Here is a 17,176-nt window from a genome sequence, read left to right on the forward strand (position 1 = left end):
AGAGAGAGAGAGAGAGAGAGAGAGAGAGAGAGAGAGAGAGAGAGAGAATATGTTATGAGAACTAGTGGCGGGAGCTTTTATACCAAGAGTTTGCCTAACACTGTTATGCTGGTTGCAGTGTGGGGAGTGGGAGGGGGAAGATGTACACATTCTAAGCAATAGCAAATGGGCTTCAGATCTAGCTTTGATCTGTGTACTCAACCAACCACAGGAGTTTCTGCACCCTGTTATAGTAGTACTGTTGGTGGAGGTCTGACTCATTCACCCTGTCATCACATGGGCTTCTGCACTGCAGGGCATGTTATAAGAAGTGTTCTCTGACTATAGCATGTTAATTATAGGTTCACCCCTTATACCTTTGGGATCTTACACATAGGATAACTTTGGAGACTCTTCAGTGTGCACTTAATTCTGTCTACTGGACAATCCAAATGTTCATCAGACTTCATGTGGGAATCTGTATAAGCCTGTAGAAAAAAGGAATAGAAAAAACACAGTAGGGGATCTTACACTTTCCAGCTAGTGTACTCACTTTTAAGTCTGCAACTTAACTTTAGGACAGAGGTTCTCAATTACATTGAACTCTGAACATATGTATATTCTATCTTTTTCCTCCTCCTCAACCCACTTTACTCCCCTCCTCCCAATCTAGGAGTAACCTGTTGACCATTGTATTGCTATTGTGGTATCATAAAGCTGGAGATGAAGAAATTTAAGCTTCTTTCAATAATTGATTTCAGTCTGAATGAATTTTATTAAAAAATAAATTTTAGAGTAAGTTTTGGAAGTAAGGATCTAGATGAAAGTGCTTGCTCTGATTGCCCAGACTGTCATTTTATTTCTATGTACAATTCATTAAAATAGCTCTAATCCTTCAGGCTGCCCTGAGTTTCTATTAAGATGTATTGCTTGAATCTTTGTGTAAATACATTGATTATTTTATAGACCCATTTGTTAATCTTGTGCTTCTGGTGTTCAAGATTCATTGAGCTTGATAACAAATGAGATGAAAGAGGAGGCGAGAATTCAGGGGCCTATTTAGTCTCTTTGGAGGATGAAATGTCTTTTTACCAGTTTTCTGCCAATGGGGGGCATAAATATTATGGTTCTGATTTTAGGTATGAGATTTAACAGTGACATCTGCCCCCTGCTGAGTTCAGGGTACAATTAGCTAATTAAAAAAACAACAAGCCAACAACTGTTTTCACCTTGGTGCTAGAAGAAGCGTTGGAAAGTGCAGGCGTTGGAAAGTGCAGGCCTGGAATTGAGTTAATTTGCATGTTGACTGTAAATATATATTTAACTCTGTGATTAATTTTTTTCCTGGTGAGTGGGAGAATCTGGCATTGTTTATACTGATGATGTTTCCTTATTATGGTTTGGAACATTTAAATCATTTGTAATGATTCCATATGGAATCACAATCCACAGCTTTCTTCCCATTTGGATCAGTGAGGATAATTATTTGTTTACATGTGATTAGAACACTTTTTTTAGGGGGTGAGGTAAAAATAGCACAACTCATTTGTGGTACACCTTTGGAGAATGATAGAGAAGAAAATTTCCACTTTCTTAACATGCTTTAGAAAACAATAATATTGGTAATCTCCTGACCAGCCAATTATTTTGATTCAGGGAGGGGTGTTTCCTATCAAATTCAAAAGAGAATTTTCAAATGTAGTTAAGTTTGGGATTAACAAAGATTAGTCTGTGGCAACATGAAGAATAGATTGGGGAGAAGAGCATTAAGGTGCAGGGGGTGTACAGTATGGAAAGCCCTTGCTATAGTTCAGGTGGATGATTCGATTGGCCTGGATTAGGATGGGGGGAATGAGGATGGAGATCCAGGAAACATATATAAAAGATGATGGAGGAAGAAAGGAAATGACTCCAGAAGTTGTGGGGTCTTCAAAGTGAGGGAGAGGGAAGAATTAATAAGATAGCACCAAGATTCCAGACACCACAAACAGGATGAATGGTCACCCACAGAAATAGAGAACTGCCAAAGATGAGCAGATTATTGGGGAAAACAATCAACTTGGTTCTGGATGTGTCGATCTTGGGGTACCATAAGGACATCTGAAGGGAAATATCCTATAAACAACTGTATGTGCAGATCTGGAACTTAGGAGAGAGATTGAGAGAAGAGCTATTGTTTTGGCATTCCCTCAGTTTAAAGGTGGTAGCTGATGTTGGGAGTGGCTGAAGAGAGGGAAGAAGGTGGTGAGGGATGGTGGTAAGGGAAGGACAGGAGAGAAGGGAGAGACAGCCAACAAGCACTTTTTAAATCACTGTGCTAAGTTCTGGGACTACAAAGGAGGGCAAAAACCACAATAAGCTAATAAGAAAGAAAAGGGCCAAGGAGCAGTTAGTTCGATGGCAAGAGATCCAATGGGGTCCTAAATATGATTTTTCATATTAAGGCCTTGGAATATTTTCTACAGTAGATAAAAATCTAAAGACTATTTCTTTACATCTTTCAAAAGAAAGCAGGGGGAAAGGGAATAAAAAAAAAACATGTTGGCATGCTGGTAACTTGAGGGGATATTTACTTGCAATTTGCCATTTATGACATTTCATTTCTGCAAGGTGGTTTTCCTTGTGGTTGTTGCAGTGATTACTGACAATTCAAGTGGGTATGATTGATGTATGTCTTAAAGTAATATAACTGTTATCCTTATGGAGGAAAAAAAAGTTGATATTCTGTATTTTACTAACAGGATGTTCCTTTCACATCCCCTTTCTGTTAGGTAGAGATGACCAAGTAGTCACTGATCACTACTTACAGTTCTCTGGGAGTTATGTATCTGCTGCCACTTTTCAGTCTTATCAAAGGATTGTAAGGTCAGGGAACTCACACTGTTCCTGGCCCTGACCTTCCTCAGAGTCCATGGAAGTTTATGCTGTCAGTCACTGGGGGCAGGATTCCTTCTTTCATTCTTTGATTGTTTCCCCAATGTCTACTGCAGGGCCTTGTGCCTAGTAAGTGTTTAATGAGTGTTTATTGAATTTAATTTGGCTAGAGGATTTCTCAGGAGGTTGGAGATGGAGAGCTATGCCCATTTTTCAAAATTCTAGCCCAAAACTTCTCTTTTAAAACAGGGCTTGTTGAACTGAACAGGAAAAAAATCAACCTTCAGATTACTTTAAGGTGCATGCCTGAGGATAGATTTATCTCTTTTGAGCACTAGAACAAGATTACTATGTAAGATTATCAGTTGTTTTTTTTTTAAATTTTTTCCTTCTGGGCTTCCAGAACATCACTAGACAGGCTCTTTGGTGATTGCCAGACAGTGCAGCAGGGATGCGTCTTAGATGAATCAGGGCACTGCTTCTCAGGCAAAGGTGATTTCAAGGTTGGGAGGAACTCTGCAATTCCCTGTGTTATTCCAGTGATATGTGATGGGGGAGGAGCACTGCCAACCCAAGACATGCCTTCTGTTATGATAAGAAGAGGGATAGAATTGTCAAATGTTGAGGGGAAACTGATTTAGGGCAGTTTATGGATAAAATTACCCTTCATTCCTCCCATTCATCTATTGTTTCCCCTTTATCAACATTAAAAGTGGAATAGAAAACATCAGATAATGAAATCACAAAGATGGCCCTATGAAACTATAACCTGTGAAATTCGAATGGGAAGAGAAATGTCTCAATTCGGACATTTCATGGCTGTACAATACACATGCATGGCTATAGGAGAATAAATTTAATTGTATATTTGTAATGTTTATACTTATTGGGAGAATATCAAATGTACTTTGTGCATGTTTATAAAGTTTTAGCCAGATAATGACTCAAGTACAGTTAAACACTTTCCCTCTCCCTTTTTTGGCCATTTTTCCATCACCTCCCGTCCCACCTTCTCCTCTTCCTTTCTCCTGTTCATTTCCCCCCTTTCCATTCACTGTCAGGAAGGGCAGCCTCCGAAGAGTCATTTCAGCTCAGCCCGGCATCGGCAGAGACTAGTGGACACATCAGCTCCAAAAGTGAGTAGGCATTTATAAGCCTATCTACATTGGGGAAGGGGAGGATTGCCAGTATTTAAGTGGGTTGTCATGGTGTGTGTGTGTGTGTGTGTGTGTGTGTGTGTGTGTGTGTGTGTGTGTGTGTACTGAATTCTAATCCTAAAATATTTTTTCCTGGATGTGAGAGGTCTCCTTATGAAAGGAAATTAAAATTTAATTGTGTTTGTTTGTATGCTCTGTATTCATTTAGCACGCCTGTACCCTTCCTCTTGCACTCTTGTCTACTTGCCACTGGTCTTGCTGGACACTCTCCTTGAAGTTAAGGAGTTTTGTGTTATGTTTTGGGGAGAGAGAAGAAACTAGCTCTGAAATTTTCTAAGATTTTATGCCTGTTAGCCACCCTATAACCTTGTTTTTCTTACATAATTTGATAAGAAGGTATCATGGTACAGTGGAAAATATACTTGCTTTAGAGGCAGAGGACATAGGTTTGAATCCCCTCTGGTGCTTATTACCTGCATGTGACCTTGGGCAAGTTATTTAATGTTTCTGGGCCTTATTTTCCTTATTTCTCCAATGAAGGGGTTGCACCAAACTGTCCCCTGAAGGCCCTGTCTGGTCTAGATTGATGAATTTTTGGATCTATGATCTCATCAATAAGAACACTACTTCCATTGATGCTACAGTTGTCCATCTCGTATGACTCATCCATTTCATTACTTTTTTTTTTTTATTTTAAGCAATCGGGGTTAAGTAACTTGCTCAAGGTTACACGGCCAGTTATTTCTGGGTGTGGTGCTGAGCACCTGAGCCCGGGATTCGATCTCCAGGTCGTCCCAACACTGGAGCCGGTGCTTTTACTCGCTGAGCCACCTGGCCGCCCCTCATTTCATTACTTTTTAAAAATCCCTTTTTCTTATAAATTTAACAATCAGCAAACAGAAACATTTTAATATACAAAGAACAAGAAAAAGAACCAAATGTCACATGTAATTTTTAAGTATGTGTTAAATTTAGCATTTATTAAATGCCAAATCTACTAAATTACTAAATTTATAATTTGGTGCTTTTAAAATTTGCTCTGTAGCTCCTTTTATACTTCTTATTTTCTTCTGCATATTTGAAAAGACTTTTTAATGTTCTTTTTGCATTTCTGTCTCTAGTATCTAACTAAAATTTCCCTCTTTCCTCGAATAAATCTTAACTTATACCAAAAGTGTATATAGCCATCCAAAACAAATCAGCACTTTGGCCAAGTCTGAAATGGTATATCTCATTTTGCACTTCCAGTCCATTACCTCTCCCTCTCGAGGTGGATGACATGCTTTATCATCATTTCTCTGAAGTCACAATTATTCACTGCTTTCAGCAGACTTCTTAAATCTTTCCAACTTGTTTTATTTTATAATATTGCGATCATCATGTAAATTGCTCCTGTGGTTCCGCACATTTTATTCTCCATGAGTTCATGTAAGTCTTTCCATGTTTTTCTGAATTCTTCATTTCTTAGGGCACAGTAATATTCCATTACTTTCATATATTATGGCCATTCTCCAACTGACGGGCACCAATTTTGTTTCCAATTCTTTGGTACAATGAAAAGTGCTGCTATAAATATTCGTGTACATATGGGTCCTTTCCCCTCTGTCCTTGACCTCCTTTGAATTTGCAAATGAATTCTTTTCTCTATTTACTGTAGAACAGGATTCACCGTGACCTGAGTCCTTCTGGATTTCCTCTATGTCTTTCCTTCCCTTCAGCTTAATTTCTGAAGTGTTAAAATGGCCTTATTTTAAAGGGATAACATAGTAGGGCATTTTGGCATGGATTTCAATACCAGCAATACATTTGGATTGCAAAGGACATTGTTTTCTCTTTCCTTTTGTTGTTACAAAAAGAGAAAGACCCTGGATCTGACATAAGACAATCTGGATTTGAATTTTGATATTGCTACTTATGATGTATGTGCACATACCTCTCTAGGTCTCAGTTTTCTTGTGAGTTGGACAGAGTGGTCTCTAAAGTCCCTTCCAGAGCTAAGTCAATGAATGGTCTTGTAGTCCTACTATCTTCGTATTGTATATCATTCAATCTCTTCCTCCCCTCAGTTCTTTGTGTCACAGTACAAATTAACTAGGTCAGCTAGGTGGTGCAGTAGAATGCTGGGCAGGGAATCAGGAAGGCTAATCTTTCTGAGTTCAAATCCAGTCTCAGACCATTACTAGCCATGTGACCCTGGGCAAGTCATTTAACCCTTCTTGCCTCAGTTTCCTCATCTGTAAAATGAACTGGAGAAGAAAATGGCACACTTCAGCAGTGCCTTTTCCAAGAAAACCTCAAATGGAGTCATGAAGATTTGGACATGACTGAAAGTGACAACATTACCAGCAAATCAGCTAATTTCTTCAATTAATGATGAGGGGATTTTTGGAGAGAATTGTGACTTTTTATCTTGGATGAACTTTACCAACTGCTTGCTCTGTGTTACATGAATAGATTCCATAGTATCACAAAAAAAGGGTTTAAAAGGTCAGCTACTTTTCTGGGGGAAAATATAGCTCAGTTGCTGCAGGTCGTGTAGATTTGACTGTGAGCCAAGGAAGTCTTTCCTAGTATTTAAGAGGATGATCTGAAAGAGGATAGTTACTATATGGATACAGTATTTAGACAATAGCAAATGGAAATGGTAGGGTATGTTCAGTGACCTTTTGCTGTAAGCCACTTAACTAAGAATCAACACTGAATCATTTTTAGTTTCATTACCTAGGAGTCTAAAAACAGTATAGCAAAATCACCACTGGCCCATGATATTGGGCCTTCTTTTTTTTTTCAGTGCTGGGAGATGAAACTAACAATTTATGGTAAATGCCCTGCTCACTATTTTAAATGTACTGATTTTGTTACCCATTTAAATTTATAACTTGGGGGAAAGGATAGGATGATAGAAAATTTTCTTGTCCCATTAAATATTTGTTCCTTGACTTCAGGGCTTATTATAAAATATTCATTCACTCAGCAGATATTTGTTGAGGCCTTTCTAAGGGGCAGACCAAAAGAAGGTAACAACTTTTGCCTTCCTGGAGTTTAATCTAGCTGGAAAAGTATCATGAATACTAGAAACTAAAACTAGTTAACTAAAATACTAGTAACTAAAAAGTATCGTGAATACTAATAACTAAAAAAACTAGTAACTAAAACTAAAACTAGAATGTGGAATTGCAAAGAGTTCTACAATGCAATGGGAATTCCAAAAGCCAAAGAAATTATGTATAGCTGGGGTGATCAGGGAAGACTTCATGTACAAAATGGTATTAATGAATTACATTATTCCCATATTCTCAAATTAATTTCTTTGTAAACCATGTGATCTTCCATCATTGTATTTTGTGACAATCCATTTCTTTTCTAATTTTTTTATTTTATGTTTTATTAATGAACTTTTTACTATCATAATTACCTATGAATATCTTCCTCTTATAGTGGACTATTGTTTAAGTGTCTGTTGAGGGGCAAGGAGGGTAAGGTAGGGAGGGAAGGGAAACTGATACTTTTTTTTTTTTTGAGATTGGTCTCCCTATCTTGCCTGGTTGGGAGCATGGTGGCCACTCACTGGCTCCCCTTACTCCTGGGGGAGCTCACCATGTTGGTTCTAGACTTAGTATGGTCATCAGGTTATATTAAGCCCTGTGGCAGCTTAGAACTCCCAGACTCAAGGAATCTTCCAACCTCTGTTTCTCCAGCAGTAGGACTTATAGGCACACAGTTAAGCAAAACTTTATGACAGAGTGACTACAAATGATAGTGTGTCCTGTTTCATACCTGTAGTTTACCACCTCTCTACCAAAAGTATATTGTTCCAGTATTAGCCTTTTGGAACGACCATTATCTATTGCATTTGATCCAACTTAAGTTGTCTTTTCCTATTTTGTTCACTTACATCATGTAGTCATTGCATGTATGGGTCTGCTTTAGCCATTCTTTACCACCTAAAAATATTCCTTAAGAAGTATATATCCCACAAATTAGCAATCTCTGGATTTTGACACCCAAGTGAGAAGTATGGAAAAGTGGGCTATTTTTTTTTTGAGGAGTTAGGTAACCTTGTGTGCTTTGAACCCAGGAAAACAATCCTTTAAATCTGTTTTATTTGAATAAGAGTAAAGGGTTAAAAAGAAATCATCGGCAGGTAATGTAGCTCAGATATAGCTAAGCTTGTGCACTGGGAAGCTACAAAATATCTGTTATTATAAGACTGAGAAATTTTAAGAGCGCCTAGAGAGGAAACTGTCCCCAGTGAAAATGACTATGTGCAACACAAGAACCAAGAATCAAGAAGAATGTGCTGGATGAATAACAATTCAAAGGGCAAAAGCACTTATTTGTGAAGCTGGTGTAGGCTTCTCTTAAATAAAAATCAATTGGATGCAGGCACATAGGGGACGGGGGTGGGAGGAGTGAAAATGGGAGAAGGCAGAGGGACAGAAAAAAACCATGGGAAAGTGTCCAGAGGGTTAGTATCCAAATCTCCTGGTATCTCTGCACATTCTGATGATAAAGATTTATTCTAGATGAGCTGTCTACATAAATTGGAAGGTTCATCAGTGCAAAAGTATTAGCTGGCACAGGGGCTGATGTCAAGTTAAGTCTCAGAAGCAGAGAAGAAAGTATTCCAACTCAAGACTCTTGATTTGTTTAAGAAATAAAACACACGCACACACACACACACACACACACACACACACGCACACACATTCAAACACACCAAGGCTGCAGCTCCCAGGAGTCGGTTTCTATTTCCAAACTATGTGCTTCCCCAGTCAGTTGTGGGACTTGAAACACCTTTGTAATGTCATCGTTTTCTGTGACTCTTTCTAAGGAAGGTGGGCTGATGAAGCCTCTGCTGCCTTGTTGGGGAAATCAGCCCTGGAACCATTTCAGAGCAGATATTCCACTTTTTGGAGTATTCTAAACCATTTAGGATTGATGCTTTTATTTTATTTCTTTTTTTTTTTCATTTTTCAAATTCTTTATTAACTTCTGATTGGCATCATTCATTTACACCAGATTTGGAGTTACAAATTTTCTCCCTGTTTTTCCCCTACCCACCGCCCCAAAATAGCAGTCCCACAGGATATCCCCTCCTTCAATATGCTCTCTCCCATATCTTCTCCCACACCCCCTTCAAATTTTCCAGCAGGGCATGGTGGATCTCTGTACCCCAGTGTCTGTATATCTTATTTCCCAATTACATGTAAAATAGTATTAATAATAGTATATATTTAACATTTGATTTTAAAACTTTGAATTCCAGATTCATTTCCTTCCTCCCTTGTCAGCCACCCTTACTGGGAAGATAAGCAGTTCAGTATAGGTTGTATATGTGTAGCTAATGCAAAACATTAATATAGTAGATATGTTGTAAAAGACTGACTATATTTCCCTCCCTCCTATCGCCACCTCCCACTTGTTCTACTCTCTACTTTGATCCTGCCCCTTTTCAAAAGTGGGTGCTTCCAAATTCCCTCCCACCCCAGCCTGCCCTCCCTTCCATCATCCCCCCCTTCCCCCCTACTCTCCTATAGGGTGAGATACCCTATTTAGTGTGTATATCATTCCCTCCCTGAGCCAAATTCAATGAGAATAAGGTTGACCCATTCCCTTTTGCCTTCCTATTCTTCCCCTCCATTGTAGCTATTTTCCCTTGCCTCTTCTATACGAGATAGTTTATCCCATTCTGTCTCTCCCCATCTCCTCTCATTATATTCTTCTCTCACTTGTTAATTTCACCTTTTAAATATCGTCCCTTACTATTAAATTGGTCCTGTGCCCTCTATCTATGTATACCTGTAAACATATAAACACATTCACATATGTATTCACACGCCTGTATACCGTCCGATAGACGCACACACACATATTTCTATTCCCTTCAACTATTTTCATACTGAGAAAAGTTTCATGAGTTATAATCACCGTTTTTTCCATGTATGAATATTAATAGTTCAACTTTGATAAGTTCCTTATGATTTCTTTTCCCTGTTTACCTTTTCATGCTTCTCTTGATTCATGTATCTGAATGTCAAATTTTCTATTCAGCGGTTTTTTTTCATCAAGAATGCTTGGAAGTCCTCTATTCCACTGAATGACCATATTTTCCCCTGAAACATGATACTCAGTTGTGCTGGGTAGGTGATTCTTGGTTTTAACCCCAGCTCCTTTGCCCTCTGGAATATCATATTCTAAGCCCTTCGATCTCTCAGTGTAGAAGCTGCCAGATTATGAGTTATCCTGATTATGTTTCCACAATATTAAAATTGTTTCTTCCTGGCTACTTGTAATATTTTCTCCTTGATCTGGGAATTTCAGAACCTGGCTATAATATTCCTAGGAGTTTTCTTTTTGAGATCTTTTTCAGGAGGTGATCAGTGGATTCTTTCAACCTCTGTTTTGCCCTCTGGTACTAAAACATCAGGGCAGTTTTCCTTGAGAATTTCATGGAGGATGATTTCTAGGTTCTTTCTTTGATTGTGGCTTTTAGGTAGCCCAGTAATTTTTAAATTCTCTCTCCTGGATCTATTTTCCAGGTCAGTGGTTTTTCCCATGAGATATTTCACATTTCCTTCTATTCTTTCATTTGTTTGTATTTGTTAAACAGCATCTTGATTTCTCATAAAGTCATTGGCTTCCATTTGCTCCAATCTCATTCTGAAGGAATGATTCTCCTCAGCGAGCTTTTGAGATTCTTTTTTCTTCTGGAAAATTCACCTTTTTAAGGCATTCTACTCCTCATTTCCTTTTTGAGCCTCTTTTGCCATTTGAGTTAGTCTATTTTTTAAGGTGGTATTTTCCTCAGTCATGCTGTTGACTCTCATTTCGTAATTTTCTTGTAGCATTCTCATTTCTCTTCCCAATTGTTCCTCCACTTCTCTTATTTGCTTCTTAAGGTCCTCTATGCCCTGTAACCAGCTCATATTTTTCTTGGAAGCTTTTGGTGCAAGAGTTCTGACTTCACTGTTTTCCTCCTTCCATGCTTTGCTCCTTTTTGCCCCCAAAATAGGAGTTTAATGTTGAAATCTTCTGTCTGCTTTGTTTCCTTTGCCTGGTCATGTCACCCCTCAGTCACTTGACCCCTGGGCTTTTTGCCACTGTAGGACTCTGACACCAGATGGGAGCTTTCGTCCCAAACGCTGGGGTTTTCTCAGCTGCCAGAGGTATTAGATGAGTGCCTTCTCTGAGGTATCCACACACTCTGGCAAGCTGGACATACACCCCAGGACCCTCCACCCTTTACTGCAATCCAGATCCAAGCAGGTTAAAGCAAGAGCGATGACCCCTCAGACTGGTGCTTGGTTCCCCTATACTCTGCAGGCCAGGAGCTGAAGCTGCCACATGGTGCTGGCTGGCTGTGCAGGCGTCTCAGCTGCTTCTCGCTCTGGGGGGCAAAAGCCATGCATTCCCACTTACTGAATCCCAAAGTCCATACTGTGCTGACCTCTCACTTTGTCCTTCGCATCTATGTGTTGATAAAACCTGGAAACGGCCACAGCTGCTGCTGATCTAGAGTCCCTCTGGTTGGTGGCTGGTCAGGTCCGCCCTGGGCCTAAAGCCTCTACGTAGATCTGGGCTTCTGACTTCTGACTTCACTGTCTTCCTTCTTTTCCATGCTTTGATCCTTTTTGTCCCCCAAATAGGAGTCTAGCGTTGGATTGCTTTGCTTGGTTTGCTTCCTTTGCCTGGTCATGTTGCCACTCAATTACTTGACTTTTGGGCTTTTTGCCACAGTAGGACTCTGCCACCAGACAAGGGAGCTTCTTGCCAAATGCTGGGGTTTTCTCAGCTGCTGAAGGTATGAGTTGGGTGCCCTCTCTGAAGCCTCCACATGCTCTGGCAATATGGTCACACACCCCTGGACCTCTACCCTAGACCACAATCCAGATCCATGCAGGTTAAAGCAAGAGCGATTACCCCTCAGACTGGTCTCTTGGTCCCTCTACACTCTGCAGGCCAGGAACTGAAGCTGCCATGTGGCAGTGGCTATGCTGCAGCCCTCACCAGCTTCTTGCCCCAGTGGCAAAAGCCAACGAACTCCCAACTACTGGGTCTCAGTCCACACTGCACTGACCTCTCACTTTATCCTTAGCATCTATGTGTTGATAATTCTAGACTGCCACAGCTGCTGGTGATCTGGAGTCCCTCCAGCTGGTGGTTGGTGAGGCCCGCCCTCTGGCTAAAACCTAGGTCTGGGGCTGTGCTTGGCTCCCAGAGCACTGCACTGACCGATTCCTGCCAGGCTGTCCTCAGCAGCAGATTAGCTTCTCTGTGTCATTTTGTGGGTTCTGTAGCTCCATAGTTTGGTCAGAATCCCCTTTTACATGGATTGGAGGTGGTGGGAGCTGGAGCTGCGTGGAGGTCCTGTTTCTACCTAAACCTTTTTTTTTTTTTTAACCTAACCTAAGAATAAATAAATTCTGATGTCTTTGAGATCCTGAAGCTCATTGTTCAGAGTGTGAGCAAAGCAACTTTGGTAGCTCTTTGGTCCCTGAACAACATGCGTGGCCGCTGCTTAGAACACGTGCAATAAAGCAAACAAAAATTAGTTTTCAGCTATATAAATCATAAATGGTGTTTCTGTCCTTATTCTCCTGGGAAGATGTAGATTGATTTATAAAGCACTGAAGGGTTGGGCTTTGAAATATATACATTCCATAGCTTCATTATGCACTGAGTTTCTGGATAGTAATTAACACCCCTCAGTCCCAAGAATTATAAGAGTGTTAAAGAATAATTTATCTTTTTTGGAGTATGTAGCACTTGTCTATTTAGGGAAGTAGGAAGATGGTAAAGGGATAAAGGAAGAAACCTTGTGATTTTCATCATTCTAGTTACAATATTGTGGTCATTTAAAAGAGCATAAAAAGTGTAGCTTTGAAGAAATTGAAAAAAATGGGTATCTGTCTTTGTAATTTTCAAGGTTGTTTGTAATTTTATTTTTGATGCCAGCCCACATTTAGGATTTATTTCTAGGAAAAAGCATCCGATCTGGAGCCAGAAGACCTGGGTTTGAATTCTTGTTCAACTGCTAACCACCAGTGTGACCTTTGTTGTTCAGTCACGTCCAACTCTTTGTGATCCTTTTTGGAGTTTTCTTGGTAAAGACACTGACTTGGTTTGCATTTCCTTCTCCAGCTCATTTTGTGGCTGAGGAACTGAGGCAAACAGGGTGAAGTGACTTGTCCAGGGTTACATAGCACTAAGTGTCTGAGGCAGGATTTGAATTTTGAAATAATTTGTTGTATCCTGCTACTAGACTGTACACTCCTTAAGGACAGGTAATGTCATGCTTTTGTATTTATATCCCTAGTGCCTAGCCACAATGACCAGCAAATAGAAGGTGTTTTATCCCCATTAGAACTTGGAGGGTCCTTAGAGCTGGTTTAATTCAATAACCTCTTTTTTATAATTGAGATAACTGAGTCCCAGAGATGGGATATGACATTAGTCTAAATTCAGACAGCTAGTTACTGGCCAAACTGGATGTAGGCAGCCACTACCCAGACTCCTAGGCTACTTTTCAATCCTCCTTAACCTTTTCATTATTAAACTTGCCATATTAATTTTTCAGTTTCTATTTTATATGGATTTCATCTGAATTTTACAGTTATGTAAATTGCTCAGCGAACAAGCCTTTTAAAACCTCCTGCTTGCCAGTCATTGTGGCTACGCACTCCTCAAGGAGTGTCCAGTCTAGTGATGCGATACAACAAATTATTTAGAAATGTCTCATTTCATAGAATCAAGGAATTTAAGATTTGGAAGGGACCTTAAGGACCATCCAGGGCAATCTTTATGCAGAAGAAATTTGTACCTGATAAGTGGTCACTGAGCCTTTGCTTGGAGACCTGCTTTTCTGTCATATGCCCCTCATCTCTGCATGTGACTTACTTTGAATAGATTTGCATGTTGTTGTTCCCATTACAGTGTAAGCTCCTTGAGAGCAGGGCCTGTCTTTTGCCTCTTTTTTCTATCATCAGCACTAAGAGCCTGGCACACAGAGTCAGTATCTGTGCATATGCACTAGTTGCCTTCATAATTAGAATGAATATCTGGTCATTAGACCGAGATGGCTTTGGAGGAGAAAGTGAAGCTGATCCCTACCCAAGCACTGCTTACTGGCTATTTTGGGGCCCTCCTGGCTCACAGTGAATGTCAATAGTAACTGTTTCTCTTTTGGCAAGGAACCCTGAGTGTCTTCCCCTCTCAGGCAGATTTTTTTTTAATTAAAGGGACCATTCATTCCTTGACTCACTTCTTAAAGAGGCCTATGCGCTGAATGGGAGTTACCTCACTCCAAGGGAGTACCTGAAAAGGCCTTAGCCTAAGAGGGCCTGGGTCTTGCATTGCATCCTGGGTTATCTCCAGTCATCCTGATGAATATCTGGCCACTGGACCCAGATGGCCTTGGAGGAGAAAGTGAGGCTGGTGACCTTGCACAGCCTTCCCTCACTCAAATCCAAGTCAACTTCAAGTCATGTGATCTTTTTATTATGGTCCTCTTTGACAATGAAGGACAAGCACAATGACAATTTAGAATGCAGTACTTCCTTATGTCCACTTCTTTGAATCTCTTGTTTCCTCCAAAACTCAGTTTAAGCACTACTATGTACAGGAAACCTTTCTTTATTTCCTCCAGCTGTTAGAATCCCCTAATTAAATTGTTTTTATTTTATCTTTAAATTATGCCAATTGACATGATGAGTAAGCTGCTTGAAAACAGTGGCTACTATTTCCTTTTGGACTTTGTTTCTTAGTTTCTATCACAGCGTCTGGAACATAGTAGGTGTTTAATGAATGTGTTCTTCTTTGCCTAATTGACTTAGGAAAGTAAGGTATCTTTTCTGGACTTCAGTTTTCTCATTTGTAAAATTAGGATAATAAAAATAACATCACACAGGGTTGTTATGAGGACCAAATGAGACAGTAGATGTAAAGTACTTTGCACATCTTAAAAGGATTCTGAAAAATGGTTTGTCTTTTCCTTCTCCAGTTCATTTTACAGATGAGGAAACTGAGGCAAACAGGATTAAGTGACTTGCCCCGGGTCACAAAGTTATAAGTAGCTGAGGTCAGATTTGAATTCAGGAAGATGAGTCTTCCTGACTCCAGCTATATTGGTTCTTAAATACCAAAAACAGGAATTATGAAAAGAATGGTAAAGATTAACAAAATTGAAAGAAAAATATATTGAATCTGCAAATAAAGCTAGAAGATTTTTTTTAAACATAAACTATTAGTCCCTTTAAAGGAGAGAAAAAGAAAATTATCAGTCTCAAAAATTAAAAGGGAGAAATTACAAGAAATGAAGAATAAATTAAAGAAATTCTTAGAAAATATTTTGCTCTATTTTATGCAAACAAACCTGACAATTTAAGTGAAATGGATGAATGTTTACAAAACTTAAAATATCAAGATAAATAGAAGAAATAGAGATTTTAATTAACCTAATCTCAGAAAAAGAAATTGAATAGACCAGAAATGACAGCTTCTCCTGTCCTCCCACAGGAAACCCAAGACCATTTGAATAATTGTTCATTCCAATATTACATAAATAGCTTTAAACAAAAAAGGAAAAGAAGGGATTCCAGTAATCTCTTCTATTAGGCAAATATGATCTTGATACCTAAAGCTGGAAGAGATAAATCTGGTTAAAAAAAATTATATATCAATATGCCCAAAGACTGCAAACATAGAAATTTTAAGTAATATGATAGCAAAGAGGCTAAACCTGTACACCAGAAAGATTGTACCTTATGATCAAGTCAGATATATACTGAGAATGCAGTGTTGATTCAAACATAATATACCATATTAATAACAAAATTAATATTATATGATTATATCAAGATACAGAAAAATCTTTAGATAAAATATTACACTTTTTAAAGCATAGGATTGTTGTAAATGGACACTTCCTTAATATAGTAAATAGTATCTAAAATCAAAATCCAGCATTATATGTAATGGAAATAAATGATAGGCCTTTCTAATAAGACTAGAGATAAAACCGTTGTCTTTTATCACCACTATTTAATATAGTGATATAAATGCAATCTGTTGTATTTAGACAAGGGAAAGTAGCTGAGGGAATTAAGCATAAATAAATAAGAAACAAAATTATTGATTTTGGCAGATGATATATTGATCTACATAGAGAACCTACTAAAGAAACTAAGATAAATCATTGTTCTTTCTATATTTTGCAGTAAGAGACAGAAAAAGAAATTCCTATATAGTGCATAAAATGTTTAGGAGTCTATCTACTAAGGCAGATGTAGTAACCCAATGAATATAGTTACAGAATACTTCAGAAATAACCACAGGCCTAAATAAGTGGAGGTATATTATTTGGACATGGTTGGGCTATGTCAATATAATTGAAATAATACTTTTACCCAAATCCATTGGCCTATCAGTTCTATACCAATCAAACCAAAAGGGATTATTTGAGAAATCTAGAAAAAATAATGGAATTCATCCACAAGAGCAACAGATGAGGATTCTCAAGAGAAATAAAAAGAAAAGAAAAGAAAAGAAAGGAGGGTCAGGTAGGTGGTACAGTGAATAGAGCACCTTCCCTGGAGTCAGTCTCAAATCCAGCCTCAGACACTAAACACTTACTAGCAATGTGACCTTGGACAAGTCACTTAACCCCAGTTGCCCTGCTCTCCCCACTTCAAAAAACAAAAAAAAAAAAAAAAAAAGAAAAGAAAGAAAGAAAAGAGACCCAGCAGTAACAGAAACTAGACTTTACTGTAATGTAGTCATCATCAACACTTTTTAGTATTGGTTAAAAAAGGATCCCAGATATTAAGCTGTACTATTTTTATTACATAAAATTGGAAAACTTTGCACAAATAAAATCAATGCAGTGAAAATTAGAATGGAAACAGTTAACTGAGAAAAATACTTGCAGCAAGCTTCTCTCATAAAGGTCAGACATCCAAAATATATTCAAGGGGAATGAATTTTTTTTTTCTTTTTTGGAGGGGCAATTGGGGTTAAGTGACTTGCCCAAAGTCACATGGCTACTAAGTGTTGAGTGTCTGAGGTTGAATTTGAACTCAGGTCCTCCTGACTCCAGGGCCGGTTCTCTATTCACTACACCACCTAGCCACCCCAGGGATGAATATTTTTTAAATGCAGAGGACTTT

General features: G+C 38.8%; 1 protein-coding gene across 1 annotated transcript in view; it reads left to right on the top strand.

Moving 5' to 3' along the window:
* Positions 1–17,176, top strand: part of MAST4 (microtubule associated serine/threonine kinase family member 4) — an 808,407-nt gene that overhangs the window by 398,464 nt on the left and 392,767 nt on the right. The window contains exon 4 of the mRNA XM_069096541.1: positions 3,915–3,989. Coding sequence (XP_068952642.1) covers positions 3,915–3,989 — 75 coding nt within the window. The remainder of the gene's footprint in view (positions 1–3,914; positions 3,990–17,176) is intronic.

This window comes from Petaurus breviceps, unplaced genomic scaffold (genome assembly GCF_028583685.1).
Source record: "Petaurus breviceps papuanus isolate PSGF00001 unplaced genomic scaffold, PetGlider_PUasm1.0 229, whole genome shotgun sequence".
Taxonomy (NCBI): domain Eukaryota; kingdom Metazoa; phylum Chordata; class Mammalia; order Diprotodontia; family Petauridae; genus Petaurus; species Petaurus breviceps.